The sequence below is a fragment of the Rhopilema esculentum genome, chromosome 15, assembly GCF_057945365.1.
Source record: "Rhopilema esculentum isolate cy_ngs chromosome 15, ASM5794536v1, whole genome shotgun sequence".
NCBI lineage: Eukaryota > Metazoa > Cnidaria > Scyphozoa > Rhizostomeae > Rhizostomatidae > Rhopilema > Rhopilema esculentum.
In genome coordinates, this window is record NC_142829.1 from 9,023,198 (window position 1) to 9,045,632 (window position 22,435).

Consider the following 22,435-nt stretch of genomic DNA (forward strand, 5'->3'; position numbering starts at 1 on the left):
TTGGCTTATAGCTAAATACACGCCATCTTTAAAAGTTAAGTGATGTCATCCAGTTTCTGGTAGGACATTGTAGTATTTCACTTTTTTGGTAGGATCAACCAGCTCAAGTAATATATTGAAGAAATTTTCAATTTAAGTTAAATTTTTAATTTAAGTTGAATTCTGAAAGTTTGAAGCTTCCAAAGATCTTCTTAAAGACTCATTGCTAACAATAGGCCTTTGCGAGCGTGGCGACGGTCCAAACAATGGCAGTAAACTTCTACGGATTAACCAAAATTGATTTCAGACAGTCTAAAAATGCATTATGGGATGCTTGCATAGCGCAATGGTTCATTGTTAGCAATGAGTCTTTGAAAGATGGCCACCATCAAACAGTTTCGTGGCGAGTTGCGTCAGCAAAGAAAGAACACAGCGCATGCGTTATTCAAGATGCCAATCAAAGTTCGGCAGTGAGGACAGCATTTTAGGCGAGTGTCTCTCCTGCAGGGCTCTCACTTTTAAAGAATTTTTCTTCAACCAAGAAATTTCTGATACTTTTAAGGAGTGGAGTCTCCTGTCGCGAAGTATAACTGCAACGACGAATTCTAAGCTGCGCTCTTTAAAACTACGCTGTTTGGTTCAATAATTGACACAAATACAAATGACTATCCCCAAACAGAACAACGCCATACATCTTCCACATCACCCTTTCTTTTTAACATAAACAAGGAAGGATATCGTCAATAAATTTACACAGCTTGACCAAGCAGAGTTCAACAACTTTAATGTAGTAAACTTTATACGTTGTAGCGAAATCTTAATATGCTGTTGGTTTAAAAGCCGATTGCAGAGAGAAAGATGTTTTCAAAGGTAAAAGGGTAGGAAATTCACAGTACGGTTCACGACAGACACAATTACGACAAGACAATTTAATTTCATTAAATAAAACGTTGTGAAATTTAGATGGACAATTCTCAGGTTCATGATTTCCAGTCAAAAGTGCAGATGCGGCCGGGAACTGCACAAACAGGAGGTTTATGATGTAAAAGTGAATATAAAATTTGTGACATCGGCCGGTGTCAGAAAACAAGTCATAAGTAAGACTTTGGAATGCATTTGTTTAATCGTTGTTTCTCTTTTTTCTTGGTAAAGGCTCTGATAATAACGTTCCGAGGTTGGTTGCTAAATAGCTTTAAGTTTGAAGCTCAAAGCCAAGGAGAGGAAAGTAAACGATTATTAAAATCAACAATTAAAAGAATATCTACCATTAAAAGAAAAGTGATTTGACACCATTAATAAGATAGTGCCAACACAGATTGAAAACAACCACTGAATAATCCAAAGTTTACTTCAGCCTAAGGCAAGATGTCTCCCATAACTCATGAATCTAAAGCATCCTAAAACAAGACACCTAGCTACTGCAACGAAATAATTCACCAAAGATTGCATAACAGAGAGCTACAGATTGAATCTGCAAAAGAGATTTGCATATTAAGAGATACCACAAGTTCTTTAAGAGACATCATGAATTCTTTCGCTTCTTGGTGGATATAAACTTTGCAGTAGATTTTCGCTCTTCTAACGTTGTGAATATTTGCAGAATTCAATAGTATTTTCTGCTTTACCAATACCCACAAACATATGCAACTAAAATACTAAAAAGGCAACTAATAAAATCTAACCTTTCTGCCAATCTCATACAAGCTCTTGATAAGAACAACAGCAGTGCTGTAGTAATCAACCCTTGTTGTGCCAGCCCAAGCAATCACCATTGTTGAGGGATGCACAGATGAAAAACGTATTTAACTTAGCACTGACCAAAAACACGAGACTTAACCAAAATAAGCCTGCTGGTGATGACCTCTTACCCTTCCTGTGATGTGAACGTCTTGCAAAAGATACGATTGACTGCTGAAGTCTGCTACGGTAGCCACCATCTACATCGATTCACCATAAACTGAGGCGCATGCACGAGCAGCTCTCTATTTATGTGCCAGAAATCGAAAGCGCAAACAAATCCCTTTGAATTCACAGAATTCTTCTGGAAACACCACTCGGCCAAGGTGATAAAACATGGAACAAAAAATGGCACGGAAAAGCCTGGTTTGACGTCAGCAAGCGCTGGAGAAAAGCGATATAGCAGACATGAAAGAAGTATCATGTGATCTTCTGGTGGCACGTAATGACTTGCAAATCGCCAACGATTTGTCTTCTGAGTGGTTGAGGGAAAACAAGGCGTCAGACTATACACATCTATAGTATCTACAGAAAGGGGAAGCTGCAATTTCATGCTCTGTGCGTAGTTTGCCTCAGCTTAAAAAATCTTCAAATTTTTGGTACGGTACAGTTTGCAACCAAATTCTTCGATAATGTTACTTTGTCATTGGAGCAAATTACATATTCTAAGGAAAGAGCTTTAAAAAATCAGACGTAGCTTGATAAAAAGAAACATAGCTTGAAGTTATTTCGTGGCTTGTAACCCCCTAAAAAGAGCAAGCTTTATAGTGAGATGTAGTGGAACGAGAAGACCTCGATACACTCCTAGTAGCAAGGAGAGGAGAACCTTCTTGACATCTGGCATTTGAGGGCAAAAAATTGATACTTCTGCCGATATTTTAGACTGCATTGTTGAATTCTTGCTTACATAATGGTTAAAGGGAAGAAAACAATTATTCGAAGACAATTATATGACACGAGAGGTCAAAAAAGAAAAGAAATCAGAAAAGATTAATGTCAGAAATGTGAGAGGAGCACTAAAAATGGGCAACAAGCGATTACGTGGTTAAAAATATCCTAGCAGCTTTTTTGAAACCTTACTACAAGTTTTGCGGAATGGGTAGAACAATAAAAACAAGATGGGGACTGAACAGCACTTTTAACACGTGTTTTTGCTAAACGTAAAAGATGTTTGAAGCAACATTCGAGTGCGTGGGGATTCGTTCTAAGAACACGGGACCGTATTCTAACCAAAGATGTTTCTGGCTGCGTCGTGTCTCGAAATCGACATGCTAGAGTACACATAATTTGAAGAGAAGATAATAAGGCTATGCAAGATCAGAATAATTCTGAGTAAAACGAAAACATTTTTCATGATGTTTAGTACAGAACTGTTTGGAGGATGGGAATGTCGAGTTTAGCAGTAGTACAATAAGGCGAGGGTGCCACGCGGAAGAAGAAGGATGAGTTGCTGACGTAAAATGAACAAGCAAAGGGCCTTTGTCGAAACTATTTTGTTCTTCTCACTGTTGCCATGATACTTTCTAACATTTCTTAACAAAATGCGTATGGATAACAAACAAATTTTGCTAGCTTGGTAGTAAAAGGGCCTTTTCCAAACATTATTGACTAAAAAGGCATACAAATTTGCAGATGGATTTGTAGTTTTGAATTCCAGAAACGTTTGGAAATTTTTTTCTGAAACATTGATAACCACGTTATAGACTATTTCTGACTATTTCTGAAACATTCATGAACAAACTAATATATTACAGTTTTAGTATTTAATTGAATACAGAATACCATCGATAATACAAGCCCGTCTCAGAAAGGGTCACGTTTTAAAAATGGAACAGTGATTTAGCGAAAAATCTAATGTCCCAAAATTAATGTTGGTTTTAGCATAAAATCAGCGCACTTGTCATAAAATCAGGGGCCTCATTTTCACTTTAAAACTTGCATCTGTTCCAATAAATTTCTCACTTTCTTTTGAGTTGGTAAATACAACTCAAGGCACTATATTGAGGCTCATTTTAACCAATCATAAATTTAACAATTCAACAACTGAATACTTAAATGTACAAAATACTTCCTTTTATTTTATGAAGAAGCTGCACTAGCAAGAGATAACTGGCAGGTTTTTAATGAAATGTCATTTTGTGACGAGCTGGTACACATTCAAAACAAAAATCATTAATTTTTTGAGATTTTTAAGCGCGTTGTCACTTTAAACAAACAGTAGGTCTCCATTAACGATATCCTCAAGTTTCCACCAGTTTAAGGTGACAACTCAATTCAAGTTACTTTTCATTATTAAAGCGGTCTGATTGAAAATAGCAACCACTAGTCCATTGGTTTGATTGCATTGTATCCAGTGGTAGGCCACTTCTGGCACAAAAGTACAACCAAATACATACTCGAATTATGGAGAAATAAATGCTTGAAATGCAATCACATATCGCACAGATGATCAGTATATGTACAAATTATAAAATATATAAATATAATAAGCCATAACAATTCATCTTATATACTGAAAAAAGATCAATGGATTATATCTTTATCAAATACACCTAATTGTCATAAGAAACCGCCTGTAAAAAGACCCATAAGATTTCAAAATAAAGAAACCGAGTACTAGTCACCCTCAACCCACAACCATTTTGCTTTCTTAAAACTTAAGATTTGCTATTTTTTCTTTCCTTTCTTTTAAAAGGTGTTTGTTAATCACTGATTTATAAAGTTATAAAAGTTAATAAGTGGTTGTGAATCTTGGAACCTTTCTTTTACTAGAACAGTTGTTAACGCTTTTTTCTCTTAAGAGAAAAATGAGACTTAAGAGCTGTTTAAACATTGGTTTTTGTAAAAAGTTGATTATTATAAAAAATTGCAGATCAGAATACTATGATAACTTACCGGGAGAAGGGATTAATGGGAGACGAGAAGAGATTAATATATAATGAATTCAGGAAAACAAGAATTAATTTAATGAACTGCTTAAAATGACTGTTTGGGATAAAATGTATTACATCATTGTTTTCATCCAGGTCCTTGACTTGGAAATGTAAAAGGCCAAAAGATTTGAAAATACTTGTCATTCTCGCGGTTTTACAGGTAAGTTAGCCAGCTCGATTCAGAGTTGTTTCGAAAACAATTCTGATGACACTACTGATGTGGGAGACAATTATCATCCGCCCAAGTTCACCCGAACAGTTGCTTACCACCCACCATAAAAGTCATATCCATATAAGGAAGTGGCAAATAGGGAAGAAATGCGCAACCTTGACAATTGGCCTCGGTCTATAAACTTTTCAAAAATACTTTGAAACGTTTTAAATTGGATTATGCATTTAAAATGCAGTTTTGAATAAGTCACTTTTTTGTGTTAGTGATATGATATAACAGCTATTACTTTTTTCATAGGCACCAGCTACTTGGGGCTTGGGTGCTATAGCCCCCCCCCCCCAGGGAAACTTTTGGTAGGGGGCCCAGACATCATTTAGCAACTTTCCAATGCAAAAGATCTAGTGTTACTGCATTTTAAAAGAGGGAAATAAAAAAGAAGAGATTCCAGTCTAGTTTCAGCAACACAAACAATTTTCTCAGTAACACTAGATCCAAAATAAAAAGACTAATTTAGACAACAATTGTTGCGATCAATTGTGCGATTGTCATTTTGCAAAGGATATTATCCCTTTGTCTCCGAGATACCCTGGCAAAACGAAAAGTTAGCATCAAGAATTAGATCATGAATGCGAAACTTTTATAAGGGCTTTATTCTTGACTGGTTCCTTACGCTGCAAAATAGCCGTGGAGAATGCAGTGGGATCTCAAATAATTGCAGTGGAAAAATCTGCGTGTTAGAATCCGCGTGTTAGAATCGCGTGTTAGAAACCGCGTAAAATAGTGTAAAAAATAGGAACTTGAAACAGTGTACAGTTTGGATGCCAAATCTTATATTCTTTTCGCAATATACTAAAAATGGCCTGGAGAAAATGAGACCGTTATTGAACTGGCTTATGACATCTAATGGGCGAATAACGAATGCCGAGTAGGAGGTAATTCACTCTTACAAATAACCCGCATGGTTTTTACCAGAACAAAAGGATTTATAGGGATCTTCAGTTGTAACAAAATTGCCCCCTTGGTGAATGCGGCATCGTGCTATGAATATATTTCATCTGCAAGGTAGGCAAAATCTTTCGATATCTTATATATATTTTGCGTATTGATATCTTTTGCATTTAAAAAAGTTTTGAGAATGCCATTTTTTTCTGATGATCTTGTTTTGGTTGCTTTGTGCGAAGACTTTACGCTTACATCAAGTTGTAAATTTTGGCATTTTGCCTTACTTTTAACGGTATACAGTTTGCATTCCTGGCATATTATAAACAACGAAAAGGCACGCGAGAAAAACTGTTAAGTCCCTGTTTGCAATTTTTGAAATGAAGGAGAAATTCCTTAAAGTGTTGCTTACGTAACACATCATAAACATTTCCATCTGTTTTGGTCACGTGCTGAACAACGACGGCGCGTCTCCAGATTCCTTTTCAGATGATCTACTGTAGATAAACGGCTTTGCAGTAAAAACGTCTGCTAGGGTTTTGCGCGATGATACTGTATTTTGATGAAGAGCTTTATTTAGGGAGATCCCACGAGGCACTTCAGAGCAAGAATACTTTTTTTTGAACGGGAGAGGGGGTGGTTGGCGGACAATAGAAAGCAGCGGAAAAAGAAGGGAGTGAGGCGTGCTCACCTTCTTTTTTCCTGGGGTTTCAAGGCTTTTGCTTTAAGGAATGCCACATAGGTCTAGATGTTAATTCCCAAGATCTTGGTATCTAACTTTTTGGGGCAACTATCAAGGGGCCTGAGGAAATCTGCCCTCTGCCCCCCCCTCGCAGCAGGCCTATCGTTCGCACCCAAGGTCCCATCTACTTTCACCCAAGATTTTAGCCAGCTGAAATAGAAATTAAGTATGGGCATGGTTAGATATTTGGGCCATTTTGTTGTTCATTGGCGGTATGTTTCTATTTGCTAACAAGTCACGTTTTATGGTCACATGTGGACACACAATCTAAAGCAAAAGTCTTTTCATGCTTACTGAAACGTAGAAAGTGTATGAATCACCTTTCATAGGTCGGTGTACGTAATAAGACTGGCAAGTCGTTAAATGTTGAATAAACGCCAGGGGTATTTACCCAAAAGTGGTGAGTACGTAGGTACTCATTGTTGAATCTTCAGCGGCTAATACTCATTGAAGAAGTAGCAGAAAATTACTGAATTCTGCCATTAACAGTTATTTTGACCCAGGAGCTCCTTCTTAAAACCGAGAGACTGTTGCTAAGGGACATGACTATCGTTTGGTGGTGTAAGCGAAGGGTGTGGTGGTACAACAGACCATTCTCCATACTGGGATAGTTCAAAATGTGACAAGCGTTACAAAAAAAAGGGACAGTTCTTTTCAACTATTTAAAAAAAAATCTCATGTGCAGCTGTTTATTTCAAAACAATTTTGCAGTGTGTGGGGAGAGGGGCATTACGTAAATTACGTAAATGTCGTAAAGGAGAGGGGCATTACGTAAATTTAAGTAGAAGTGTAAAGAGCTGTTAGTTCTGAACTGCTGCTGGTAAAACATAACTGTTCCATGGAATACCATCCTAAACTAAACGATTCCTTTGACCCAGCAGAAAAAGAACAAGGGGTTAGAAGTCAAGGACCAGTTACCAACAGATCAATTGTTTCCTCGTTTCCTCGCCATCACAACAACATCAAAAACTAGCAAGTAATATTTGGGTGACCTGGTTGTCGGGGAGGCGAATAAGTGAAAGTGTTCTTACGAATAAGCCTTTCCCGGTCATTGAAACTTAAAGCTCATCTGCAGTGATAAATGACTTTGATGTACATACGCTATGATGCAAGAAAAAGAAAAAAGAAAGATCGAAGGCTAGATAAAAACCATACTTATGCTAATTGTTTAAAATAGAAAAGAACAAGTATCGATAAAATGATCAACAAAACTAATTCTTCTCTTATGAGCAAAAAAGAAGCAAAAATAAGCAATATCAATTCAGAATAGAAACATAACTATAACTGTGCAGGGTAGAACTGCTATGGATGTTTTAGTGCTAGGCCTAAAACTTAATCGAAACAGGAGTGATCTGGCGTATGTTTTTACAAGGCAGGGTTGCAATGTTTAGCACAAACTTATGTAACAAGGAAAGTCGATAATGCAAATTTACTATAATTGCTGTTCAACTTGCTCTTTTGCTGGTTTCAGTTCCGACTTGCATGCCTGTGCGCAATGTGAGTAAAATGATAGTAGAATTCCATGAATGGAACACGCGACCTTGGAATGTTCATTGATGAAAACTGAGAGGCTGCGCTTTAAGATGAGTTAATACGACAGTATTGGTGTTATTTGCCCGATATAGAACCGGGCGCTAAAAATAAGGAAGTTTTGTAAGTCTGTCTAATGAAAATCAAAAGTGCGATTCCTTGTTAGCAAAGTCTTTACAGAAATCAAAAGTTCTTGAAAGGGTAGACCGAAGACCATGGACTGCTTTAAGACAAATATGTGACATAGCAATGTTCATGGCATTTTGAGAATGACAAGCGGTACTCGTGAGAATGACAAACGTAACTATATGGCACGCGCTCTTATGGAGGTTGAAGAAGTTTTAGACAAAGGTAAATTGGAGCTCAAGCATAAGAGACAATGGTACAAACTACATGCCGGTGTAGGTTCAAGGAGGTAGAGAAACAATTGTTATTCGATAGTATTGACGGAGGATCAAATTAAACATTTTGAATTGCCACTCGGTGCGGCGTGACTTAAGTTCTTGCTTTGTAATTCTTTAGTGTACCATGCTTATAAAAGCTAATTTCTTAACATTAAAATATAAAGGTACTATGCCCACTGATCTATAAAAAGACTGGATCGAGCTTCCTATTGTCTTGAAACACCAAAGTTTGAAGCCCGTTCAATTCCAAAAGGAAGAGGGCCCCAAACAATAGCGGGAAGCCATTCCTCAAAACCAATATTTCAACGATATGGATACGCGAGAGCTGCAATGCTTGTGTGTGATTGCTGAAAAAGAACAAGGCCAGAGCAGCTGAAAACATTGTTAGGGGTGACAGAGAAGGACGTCTCCTCGCATGGGCTGTTCTAGGGCCCTCTTTTCGGATGGCGACACTCTGGTCATAATTAGAAGCTCGATCCAGTCTTTTTCATAGATCAGTGACTATGCCCCGACGCATTTGGCTGGCCATTTAAATTTCCTATTGGTTAGACTACACACAATAAATCAATTGTTACGTATCCAATCGGCTAATTCTCAATGTTTTTTCGATCAAAATCGCGCTGCAGGGCCTATAGTATACTCTGAACGGTTGGACATAGTGCCTTAAATGAAAACTTGTGAAAAATAAATTATAATATGTTTGGGCCTAGCTAAAAGGTAGAATTTGGGTGAAATGGGCCAAAAAACTTAAGTGTATGTTAGATTCAGGATGCAATGATTAACATATGAAGGTGAATATCGTTTCTAAAATAAGAAAAATTGCAAATTACGTTGTCACAGAACATGAAAAATGAGTTATTGCGTTTGGAAGCAAGTGCCACCCTTGCCCCTAAAATCAAAGTCTGACAATACATTTCTGATAATTTCTGAACTGCACGAATTAGTTTCGTGAAGGAACCGACTAATAACGAATTTGACCTTTTCTTCGAGATAAAGGTCTCGTGTGAAGATTGAAAACGTAAACAAAGGCCGATCGCTGACGAATTTGCTAAAGCTTTCGCTCAAGTGGAAACCAGCTTCAAGGTTCTCCAAGCGCAAGCGTGACGTGACGACGGATTTAATGATGCAGTTCCGAGATTGAGAGGGCAACGTGTTGGTCAAAGAAATCTGCATAGTTTTTGACATGATTGTCGTGTTTTGCGTATTTTTTATTCAATCCCGTAAAGTAGACATCAAACACAAACCATTTTTTCTCAAACTCAACATAATTTGACAAAACATAACTAGCATGAGCTCCGACACAGGTTGGAAAATCGAGGGCAAGGGAAAATTTTATACCCAAAACAAAAGATCTGCCATGGCTCTCGGCTCCCCTTCGTCGGAGGCCAGGGGGATTGGGTTCGAGAATGTTTAGAACAACAGTTCGCGCCAAATGGTGACGATTTTATTATAAAATATCAAAAAATTAGAGTGCAGGAATCCACGTGTATCGTCAAGTGAAATCGTTTGCTCGCTATTTTGTAAAAACCATTCATATGGATTTGCATAAACTTCATTCTGGAAAACCAGAACATTGTCTAAAATACAGTGAAGTCAACTCGAATTGATGAAATTTTCTCCTCTGCCTGGAATAAACCAGTATCAATAAAAAACGATTCTTGGTGAATTGATGAATATAATCATAGTTATGGAGATGCATTATACGAGTAGAAGTCTGAAGTGTATGGCAGATGCACGCATGTCGTCTTTGTAGTTCTGCCGCCAAAATTTGAAAATGTACCCAGAATTTACGAGAAGATTATTATCATAGAAAATCTCTGTCTACATTCCATATGTGATCAAGATAGGAGCCTGAAGTAACAAGCTTGGATCAAGGTAGTAACAAAGCTTGTGACAAAATCGGAAGTAAAATAAATTAGGTTCTGTTAGGTATCCTTATCTTTATCCTTAACAAAGATGGTAATAAGCTGGAGATGAAAGAAACGTCGAGGAATGGACCTTTAAATCTTGCTCATAATTAATATGAATTCGTCCAGTTGCATTCCACTCACAACCCTTATGTCTGGTATCTAATTGCCAACTGAGAAATTACCGGCACTGGCGTTGGGTTCTCTACCGCATTGCGTCAAGAGGGAGGACCTCGCTCAAATTCCTCGCATTTGTTGGCTAGCACTGCGTCTCAAGGTCTCCATTAAAAGCAAACCCTCAAAAATAAAATACCAATCCAATTCAAATGTATAATCTATTTCTATGGATTTAAGAAAGATTGAATAGAAGGCTGAATTGAAAACGAGCACTGAAAACAAACTAGGCGTCGATTCTATGAATGTTCTATCACAGCGTTATTTCAATCATATTCATTTGCTTCTACTTTCCATCATTCGTTAATGATCTATCTACTCAACTGATGTATACATGAATGCATACAGACTCATCATAATCAAACAAAATTTTGAACTTAATAGAGAAGTTAAGAAGGCAGTTGAAAAACCACTGCAAAGAATCGGACACTGATTTTTCTATGAAGTCCGCATCCGGGACTTGTATACAGAACAAACCTTTGAATATTTCTGAAATATTGCGTTAAGTTTCACAGAAAAAAAATCTAGTTCCCAAGCTGCAAAATCTTAAGTTGCCAAACATTGTTGATTCATTTAAATGAAAAACTAGCTCTGCCAGACAATAAATTATATGAAAATGAGTTGAAAATGAGAGCAACTTGCTATAAGCATTCCAAATTGAATATGTTTTGAAAAGTGAAGGATATTCAAAGAGACAAAACAAAAGATCAAAGCAGCTGTGAATAAGGGAGATGTCATGGATAAACCTTAAAAGAATAACTATACTAAACTAGCTTCCTGGTAAACTACTTTGAACAAAGTAAACTTCAATCGAATGACAAAGTTCGCAAATTCTCTACAGGAATTTCAAATTATCTTATTTGAAGAAGAGAGCCCAAAGGTAACACAGCAGATTTCCTCAAGGATCAATAAATTGCTGTTATCAAGAATTTTCTTAAATTAACTGGGAGGGAAGAAATGAACTGATAATTACAACAACATATAAACTTGAGCTAAATAAAGTTTTTGAATCTACGTTACTTGATACAAAATGGGAGATTTGAAAGCACACAAAGCAACCACATTTCGTATCAATCTAGCCAGCTTTAGCTAACATGTAAACCTTGGGATTTCACTAGAAACTCCTAGATATTCACTGATTAATCAAATACGCTCAGTTTTGTAACTTTCAACCAAAGTATACTCTAAAAGTCACTCAGAATGTATCACTGGTACTGACCTAGCAGTTATAGACTTCAACTGAGACATATCCAGAAAAGATAGACGATGGCGAAACTGCTAACTATGTGAAGTACATGAATAAACATGAGATGAATTTCAAGGCTAAAGTATGTGCAAGCAGACAAGGTTTTGGAACAGGACCAAATATTGTGCAAATAAGGTTAGCAGTGAGTATCAGGAGGGATTCTCTTGTTTGGCGATAAAAATATGATTCAACATATCCTCATTGCGACAATGCTTAAGTGTCTCCATAATTGGGCATCAAGACCATTTTTCGTTATTTATATCTATATCCATTGTCAATCCATCTTTCAGCAACTGCTCGACTGTCTACGAAATTTTTTTCGTGGGTTAACCAGATGAAATAAGATACAATGCCTTTGAAAGTTTTCAAATGTTATATATATATGCTTCAGACTTTGATAACGATGGTTCGTTTTCTTACGAATCAAAGATAACATTTTACTGAAGTATAAAAGTTCATTATTGGATATTCAAGTGTAAATAGCCATGTTGCATTTTTACACCTAGTCCAAAAAAGCGTTGATTAATTCCACCAGACGAGTTCCTCGATCTTAAGAAACCTTTTTCAGAAATCTTGGAAAAAGGCGGGATTGGGGTGTGGCACTTCAGTACATGCTTTCATTAGCCTTTTCCAGGGTCGGTGAGCATGTAACAGCCATGATTCTAGGCTTTTCAGTGCGAATATTTATTTTCAACTGTCTTAAGTTCCTTATTTCCAAAGACATCAAGCAATTAACTGATTTTAAAAAACTTTGAACATCTAACAAGCTGCGATACTGCTTGGCTGTTTTGTCCGCCTAAATGCCAGGTGTCGCCCTGACTGGGTAAGTCGTCTGTATGTGTGAGGACCTCTACGAAGGCTTTATGTTATTGTTCACTTTTAAATCTTTGTATGCAAATGCTATTTAAATCTCAAAACTTGAAAGAAAGTTCTTACCAGATCTTCTGAACATGAATTGTTCGAAAAGTTTTTGCTTCTAAGTGTGAGATGTTAGTTCGCTTGAAGAGAAATTAGGGGGCTACACTGGGTGCCAGAGGGTAACAGTGGTCACATACACTTTCACTGACCAACTCTTTTACGGAAGAAAACACGTTTTGAACAATTCATGTTTAGAAGATCTGGTAAGAAGTTTCTTTAAGGTTTTGAGAAAAGAATTGCATTTGTTACTTTGTCTTCGGACTGCAAGTCTATTTCGTGCCGAGCCGCGCCAACAATGCCAAAATAGCATTGGCATACGGAAGATTTGAAAGAGAACAAATACACACTTGGAAAAGCTTCAGAACATCGTCGCATGTCAAGGTCTGAGCAAAAATTGATTTGTTTCCCAATCAGCGGTATGTATGCACTTCCCAATTTTTGTTAACAAAAGAAAGATAATGTTTATTATACTTGTGTATGATGTGCAACATTTTAGCCGGACAGTTGTAGTTCTTATGCACAAAAACTGTTCTGAAACCTTTTAAGTAAAAGATATATGAGAAATAAATATTTTTAGGCATATCAAGCCCAGTCAGGCTAACTATGGCCAAATCAGGAAATTTTATTTCATGTCTCCCTTTGGCAACATCAAAAAATTCGCTTTTTATTCAAATTACCCTATCCTCCATGGGAAAAACGTGCTTGAATTTGCTATGTATGCAGATATATTTGTTCTTAAAAAACTAAACAAAGAAAACAGTAAGGAGAACATTCCAATTTTCCAATACAAAATTTCTTTCATCGATCAAGTTATTGAAAGAAAATTTTCTTCTGCCTAATAAAAATGGCGTAAGTAGACGATTTCCCGGTTTTTTTTGGTCGCTGTTTAGTCCCAATCTCTTATTTTTCACAGTAATTTGAAGAAATTATACTCATTCAGGGTGACACTACCCAAGAAGGAAAAAGCCTCAGAAGATTGGGGACAAAAACCCAGACAGCCCTTGTACTTGGGCAAAATCCTATGACTGTCCGATAAAGCCTAGTGTGTGTTCGAAGTAATGAAAAAGGAAATGCGAAACAGCAATATGAAACCAGAAATAAAAAATCATACTTTAATCTTTGAATAAACACAGAAAATCCAAGTATGTCTATCATGAGACTAGAAAATCTGCTAGGCTACGTATCTAACACAGCCGTTGCGTCTCTTAAAATTTGTTGAGTAAAACAAAATATCAAACAGCGCATTGTAAGAAGATCTTTGCAGCCAAATAATTAAAATTTGTTTATATTGAAGTTGTCAGGTTAATTTGCGAATCCCAGCAATAAAATCCAATGAACGCAAATGCAGTTTTCAGGCTGAATACCAAAGTTTTCAGGCTGAATACCAAAGTTTTCAGGCTGAATACCAAAGTTTTCAGGCTGAATACCAAAGTTTTCAGGCTGAATACCAAAGTTTTCAGGCTGAATACCAAAGTTTTCAGGCTGAATACCAAAGTTTTCAGGCTGAATACCAAAGTTTTCAGGCTGAATACCAAAGTTTTCACAGGCTCAGGTAACTTTTTAACATGAAACACGATACATATTTAAAATGAAAGCATATTGACATAAAAAGAGACGAGTCAAGCATTCTGGCCAAACTTTTCGGACTCAGGTCCTTTTATGGTAAGAAGAACCTGCATTGTTTGAAGATCAAATTAATACATTATAAAATTAAATTATAACCACTATCTTTAGCTTGATATGACGTATTTAAGCTTCAAGTGTTTTTATGCTTCTTATATCATGACGTTAATAACCTTTTGTGGAAAAGTATATTGAGAAGCCAAAGCAAAGACAGGATTAACTGAAAGATTTGAGTTTTCTTTGCTTAACCAAAAGTCTTTGCTGGGATCAAGATCATGAAATTTAAATAAAATAGATTAATCAATTATAATCACAAGGAATGCATGTTTTGAATAGAAATTTGAGGTTAATCAAATAGATTTGTCGTCTTTAAAGCAATCGGTGCCAGCTGAGAACGAACAAATCTATCCTAAGAAACAAAGACTCGGCGAAGCAATCATTCTGAAAAGATTCGAGCATTAGCGTATCATACCTGATCACTCGATCATTAAACCAATCACACTTGATCACCTAATCATCCAAACAAAACAATGAATTTTTCATTTTTCGAGTATCCATTAATCTATTAATCGTAATCTGCACCGTTTAATCGCACGAAAGATCATTTGATTTATCTAACCATTCAAATACCTAGTCACCTCACAACATGAGAGATCCTTATCCATGGCAAGGTTCAATAGTACAGCGTCAAAAAGACTGAGCTTTTGTCACACAAAATAAGCTACGTTATACCTAGCCAAAGAAGTTGATCATTTAAAAAACCAGAAAGACAACTTTGAATTGCCAAAGTATTTACCAGATAAAAGTTGAAGCATTTCAAAATGTGCCTACATATAATGGCAGTAGCATTGGCTTTTACACCGTATGGCTAATATTTTATTGGGAGAAGCCTATCATGTGCGCACAGCCAACTACAAAATATTGCCCTAACGACAGGAAAAGCATAAGCAGATTTGGAATTCTTTAATGCATGCTTTTTTCTATCGAGAACGGAATCTAACCTCTACAGATCATTTGCACCAACAACTAACCATATGAAAATATTCACACACACTTAATTATCTATCATATTTTCTATTTCTATCATAAACTTTCCCAGTGGCATTTGCTCTCTATTAAGAATAGGAAGAGCCCTTACATTCGATATCGTCAATTGACCATCTCGTTTGCAGGTCAAAGCGATAGGTAAAAATTGACAGGAGCAAGGAGATAAACTAATACCCTGTTAATATACAGAGTAACATATTTGCACACTGTTAAATACATTGATGCACGACTGTATGAAGACCCGTTTATTTTTCCTAAATACTGTAAGATGTATCGCAAACACTGTTTTGCAGTGGAAGGAATTTGTCCATTTGAGAAACACTTGAGAAACTGAGTTACGTGACTGGTTGTTTCTTTGGTTTGACATGCCTTGATAAAAGATGTAAGAGCAAGGCGAAGGCTTGCTTGCCTCCCAACAGAACACATCACACGCATGCGTAGCATTACGGCATCATCAACGTAATCCAACACGTAATCAGGTATTGCTGACTTTTGCCACTAAGTAACACGGGTATTCAATTGATAGCTCGATTTGCCTCTGATACTTATGTACACGATACCCCTTTGATCATCAACTAGGGCAATGACGCAAGAAAATTTTACTAAATACACTTGGAACGTACTTGAGGTCTTGAGTCATTGATCTTAAACTACCAGAGATAAATGTAATGATCAAAACAGTGGACCACTCTGCAGGGGTCTTGAACATTCAATGCACTCCCAAAACGATTTTATCGCTTTAAGAGCAAGATTCTGATTTTTGTAGTTACTTTTATATTCCTGATTGAGGCATCGAATTAAATAATTTGATATTCTCATATTTCTGTTGCACAATAGACATTCACTTAAAAATAAATATTCCTTGCCTTGCCAGTGTTTAAATAGCAGATCCAATACAAAAACCAAATGGCTTTCGTTTTATATATAGAAAATAAACGTTAAGATGAAGTACATTGGGGCTTGGGGCAAAGCTTCCCAAGTCACTTTGGAAGATGCGGATAATGACGTTTTAAAGGCTCCTGCGCAACCGTCATGCTTTGCGGCAGCTATTTTGAGAATCTGATTGTGTTTTGTATTTCCATGCAGTACGATAATAGGCCAGTTTTGAAAATAAAGTCGCAAAGCATGCCGGTTGCGCAAGCGCCTGTAAGCGCAAGAATCGACAAGACATGACTCGACACAAATCAGTTTGAACAGAATCCTAATTGAAATGAGGATAGAATATTCCACTAAAGAGGGCAAATTTCATGAATATTTTCGGAAAATGACTAATGAGGAAGTCATATTATCTGCACAATCTACGGCTGGAAAAAATAAAAAAAGCACTCACGTTTATAGGAAATCGACATGGATATCCGGCCTGCCTGATCTTCACAGTTTCAAGCATCCCCGTGTACCTCAATTGACGTAAGACGACTTCCTCGTTAAATTCCATCGGAGCCTGGAATTCAAAATGGCAAAAAATTTCTTCATTGGAATTTCAGCGTTGCAAAGGAGGGCATATGACAAACAGCTGTTTTAGAAGCGGAAGGGGGATGGAGCAGTTAATGTAAGTTGCCCTGACACTCTAAGTAAAACAAGGCATTTGGTTTCTAGCTCATAAAATTGTTATGATTGTGAAAATCTCGTAACCAAAGTCTCCTACAAATACTGAAGAGTAAATTAAAAGACTTGACGGAAGAAGGGCATTGCTTTACAGGCGGGGTCTTCAGGACCCATTTAATACAGTAAGGATAAAAAACTGGAGGCTTTTGCAAGCATCTTAAAATCCTCTTTTAGCCTGACATCATATTTTCATTTTAAAGGGACATTGATTATCGACCAATTTTTGTCACATGAAGAAAACTCTATTGTCAGGCATCACCCACCAAGTTTATTATCAAAATGCACCTTAAAGACAAAGAACTAATAAACTACCATCATTTTATATAGGTGTGAAATTTTAACCTACAGGTGTTCCCTTCTCCATATCTAAATAGCAGAAAATCCAGGTTTGAAAATATTTCTCCTTGGCTGACATAGTAAAGCTCAAAAACGAACCCACACGAAACCGGTTATGAGAATACTGCATTGAAAAATCAATATTTTACTGAGTCTAGCACTAATGTCAGTGCATCGTTGGTTTATGCGTATGAAACTTAAAATATTACAAAGTGATTCATGAACATACAGATGTTGCTATCCACTTGGGGCATAGGTCTCAGGACCCTTTTCGCTTAGGAAATTTGCATCAAAGGACATTCTTCACTTCTTTTGAGCTCTTTGGTTTTCAATAAATGTGCCCAACTTCATATCTTAATTGCTTATGATGAACCAAGTTCACTTGAAACGTTCAAAATCATGTTTAATTCAATTATAGTCTAAATCAATTACACAAAACGTCGCGACAACCTAGCAAACTGTAATTTCAAATGGATGTAGAAGACATGACAATAATCATGGACATAAAATCATACCTTATCTCGATTTGAACGCAGACATCGAACGAAAAATGGATGTGATTTATTCAATGTTTCCATCAGTTCAGATAAAGAGTTCTAGAAGGAAAACAAATAGAAGAGTCAAAAACAGTAATATAGCTAAACAATTTTTATGCCTCCGTGGTTTAGCTTCTACCAATATCAGAGGCGTCGAGAGAGGGGGTAAGAGGAGAATTTTCCCTATCATCGTCTTGCTGTCGAAATGTTTTGTGATTTTGTGAGATTTTGTGGGTTTTTTGGCAAGTGGTTTGAAAACGGATTAAAAATCTTATTTCATAAGAACAGATTTCAATTCTTTCTACGCAGGCCAGAAACTTTCAATTTATTTCATCAAGTGTTATTTTGAAACACAATTAACAGTTTCTAGTAAAATGACCGACAGAACACCCACTCTCCCCTAAAAAAATGAAAGGTAGCAATATATTTGGAAGGGATTGTAAGTGAATCCACACTGCCCAAGAACTCGGTTTGTGAATAGGTATTACTTTTGGGGGTATGATATCAAACGGATTCCTGAAAGACATTTTAAAGCAATGTATATAAAATGTATTTATATTACCTGAAACTGGCCAATTACTGTTGGGCACTTCATAGAACGGGTTCTGGTAGAAGTGGCGTATGTTTCTAATACATCATATGTGCTCAGCCTCTCCATGCCGTTTCTGATCTGGTGATATTTCTACGACAATAAGCAATTAACTTTGAAATATATTTCACGGTGCTAGCACATTTAGATTCTGATATGGAAGCTATTGCCTGGGAGCAAATGGGAATGATGAACAGAATAAAGTAGCGGTCATTTCTTTAGAGAGCAGCAGAGGTGCACATATACATGCCACAAGATATCTTCATCATAAACATAGGTATCTTGGGCTGGATTAACATACCGTAAATCCTCGAATTAGCCCCCTGGGGGCTTATTTATTTTTGATATTTTTGGACGGGGGCTTACTCGAGAGGGGGGCTTATACGAAGGGGGGCTTATAAAATTATTGTAGACAATAAGAAGACATTATTAAAAGACCTTGTTTATTTTTAGTAGGAATTTCTTTATGAGCATTTAATTAATTACTACCATAAGTACGAATTTGTCGTGGTTGTTCAATAAAACGCCATAGGCAATCTCAGATGGGAAAAAAAGTCAAATTGAGGGGTCCAATTCGAGAACATACGGTAGCAGTGGGGGCTTATTCAAGGAGGATTATTGGCAGTTTGTAGTTTAGAGTGGGGGCTTATTCGAGGGGAGGGCTTTTTCGAGGGGGGGGGGCCAATTCGAGGATTTACGGTATAGAGCTTGAGACTATGGCTAATAAGACGTTCGAATGTGTAGGTAATTAGAGGACAAAGCAGAAATTTGATTCTGTCGACCTTTAGCCATTTTTACATTGTTCATTGTGAACTTTCGACATCAATTTGAACAGTGACAAATCTGACTCTTCGAAAGTAAAAGAATTCCACTAGAAAGGGCTTGAGAACACGGCTAACGTGTGTGCAATGAAGAGAGAAGCTTTCAAGCTATTTGGAGGATTAAATCAAAGAAATATTGACCAGCTTAGAGTGCTGGATTCTAAGCCCGGGTGCTTGTTAAAAGTGCTTATCCTATGATGTCAACATCATGAATATCATGCGATAACAGTAGCATACAACATCTGTTTAAAATTTTGTTTAAAATCCCTTTTTGAGAAATAATCAAAAGGCTTCAATGGTATATTTACAGATTATTAAAATGATTACGTCACAATCTAAACGATATTTGAAAAAAATTCAGGGTCGAACAGGTACCAAAATAAGGTAGTTATTGAAAAGAATATTAATTGACCAATTCCGCATCTTTTCTGGTGAATTCTCTCACGACTACTGCTAACTATTACTGGCCTAAATTTGGACGGGTCAAGATCTATCCTTGATCATATAATCTTTTATTTATTCGTCTTAATCTTTGATGCGTGCTGTTGAAAGAATTGTGTTATGTAACACAATCGAGTTTCGCAACAGATTCAAAAATAACAATTGGTTACCTTTCGCTGGTGTTCACGTCTAAAAATAAAAACAATAAAAGTATAAGGGTCGCGGGCTAATTAAATGAATGTTTACTTTGAAAGCATGCAGGAAATGGAATCTTGAATATTCAGAGTAGTGTATAACTACATATTTGGTATAATCAGCTAAGACAAGGCAAAATACCAAGGTACGTGTTCAATGTCTAAACTGAATAAATCACGAAAAGTCATTACAATATCCCGTCTAGCCAAGGTTATGGTTCCCCGTGCCGCGGTTAGTAGTTCATTAAAAGTTTTGCAAATGAATGACTGTATTTCGAAATTAAAAAATATTTGCCAAATTTAGAGGTAATCTGTGAAAGTAATATGTAACCAAAGAGGTACTTTGTGAAAAGACACCTTTGTAAGAAACTCAATGCAGAAAACCACTGTTATCACGAGAGAGCAAAAACATACTTTCTCTTGAAAGAGGGGTAACAGCCCAGAGATTTGAAAAGCAGAAACACGAGGTTAAGAAATCATTTTATTTTTCTCGAGGGAATGAGGGGGGAATTTCCCAACATGAACTGCAATCATTAATCTTCCTTTGCCAGAAAGACACTAAAAGTCCCAAAACAAAACTACATGTCATGGGAAACAACCAGATGTATTGTCCAGGTTTTCGGACTGTTGTATTTCTTCATGGAAATCCATTGAATAAAGTTGGACCGGTTTAAAAACTGTGCCAAAATCTTTTTCCAGCAAATAGGTAATTAGAGCTGTGAAAAATCGACCCAACAGTAGGATGTCAAACGCCGTGTTATCAGTTTTGACAAAACAGGTTACATTCTCAAAAGCAGTGTGATTTCAAAAAAATAATATGAAGAATTGCATCCAAATAAATAAAACATAGTAGTTGAATTGTAGGGTAAAGTAACCAATGGTCACTCGGAAAATCTTACGAATCAATCCATTTCAATCATTGGCGGCACCATTCGCAGATTAACACTGTACCAAGTAAGTAGCGAGACAATCGAAACTTTCTAAAGCCCATTGCGAATATGATATTTCCAACAATATGCTTATCAAAAGTTTGACTTTTGTTGTCTTGCCAGCTCGCTCCGAGTGGAAGCAGAGTTTTTATAAAACATTTTCGGTATTACAAACATCGATGATAAGAGAATGCAAGAATCTAGCAATGTTACATAGGTGCTACAGTCTAATTTGGTTGGAAGATTCCCCCCTCCCCCTGTCTTACTATATTGCTTTCATACGGCCATTATCTTGGTCTCAGTTAGGCGAAGACAGTGACCAAATATTGGAGTGGGGAAAACCTGTTGTTTTGATAAGATGACATCACATTTTTCAATCTTTTTAGAAAAAAGACAATTGTCTTCCAAAATATTTGGGTTGATCGCCCCCTTCGCTCCCCCAGGTGTCCGCCAACCCAAATTAAATTAAATTAAAGTACTCCTCATATTTCGTCAAGAAGGCTCAGGGCTTTTGCATACATTAAAAATAGACTACATTAGTTGTGACAGATTTAGACTGCATTTAAGCAGTAAATAAAAGTTAAAGTGTGTAAATATGTTTATTTTTAAAAACTCAGACGGAAATTGATTAGGCTTTTGAAAGCCTAGGCCATAAGTCTGGCCTGACAAGATCGTTGAATGTCTTATGAGATTATGATGTTAATCAAGAATCAAGATAATCATGATCAAATTAATGATTAGGTGAATTTCGAATCAAGATCAAATCATTAACCTTAATTTTGCAGCTTCAGCCCTGAAAAGAAAACAATATGAGCATTATTTATATACGGATGTTACCAATTCACAGAACTAAGTATACCCTTTAAAGGCATTGAGTCATGATAAAATGGATTGGGTATACCCAAAGTGCCAAAATCCGCAGAGTCACGATTTTCATGACTGCGACGCTATTGGTTGACCTTAAACTGGTCACATGAACTCACCTCGTACTGATTAACAAAACAGTTTCCATCAATAATAGCAAGTTGTCAACAAAGGATGCCAATATCACATGAAACAGCAGCAATTACGTCGAAACCAAATGAGCCCCTATAGAAAAGGCCTATTTACCATGACTCAATGCCTTTAACTATTTCAAGAAAGACTAACAGAAAAAATCAACTTAAAAATTAGAATTGCTACATAACTTAGGCTTTTGATGATGAGAGCAAAAATGAGAATGCAATGACTTAAACGTAGATTGGTTTAACTAGAAAACAATTTCCTCCATCGACTAAATAAAATAAAGAAAACAATATTTAAATCTTATTTCTCCAACATTTAAGTCTGATAGCACTTAGATGGGCTTGGCTTTAAAAAATCATGCCCCTTAATATATAATAAATATTGAAGAACAGCAGCGTACAACCTCTTGAGTACTGACCTATTCAAAACTTTCGTCGCCTTTCGATAAACTTCCCTCTGCTGTTTCGATGTTTCTTTATCCAAAGGAATCCTTATTCTCTTGCTATATGGATATATATATATATTTAAAAAGACGTAGCAGAAAATTGACTGAATACCTAAAACTCAAATGAAATTAGTGAAACAAGTACAACCTAAAAATCTAGGAGTATACAGACGATGACAGGAA

General features: G+C 36.6%; 1 protein-coding gene across 4 annotated transcripts in view; it reads right to left on the reverse strand.

The window, feature by feature from the left end:
- LOC135685810 (unconventional myosin-IXb) overlaps window positions 1-22,435 on the reverse strand; it is a 61,410-nt gene that overhangs the window by 14,771 nt on the left and 24,204 nt on the right. For 3 of the 4 annotated variants that reach the window (XM_065201885.2, XM_065201884.2, XM_065201887.2), the window contains exons 18-23: window positions 22,226-22,309; window positions 21,575-21,595; window positions 19,850-19,868; window positions 18,391-18,510; window positions 17,808-17,888; window positions 16,682-16,792 (exon numbers count right to left, since the gene is read on the reverse strand). In XM_065201885.2, the coding sequence (XP_065057957.2) occupies window positions 16,682-16,792; window positions 17,808-17,888; window positions 18,391-18,510; window positions 19,850-19,868; window positions 21,575-21,595; window positions 22,226-22,309 (436 nt within the window). The remainder of the gene's footprint in view (window positions 1-16,681; window positions 16,793-17,807; window positions 17,889-18,390; window positions 18,511-19,849; window positions 19,869-21,574; window positions 21,596-22,225; window positions 22,310-22,435) is intronic. The other variant, XM_065201886.2, reaches the window with a different exon arrangement.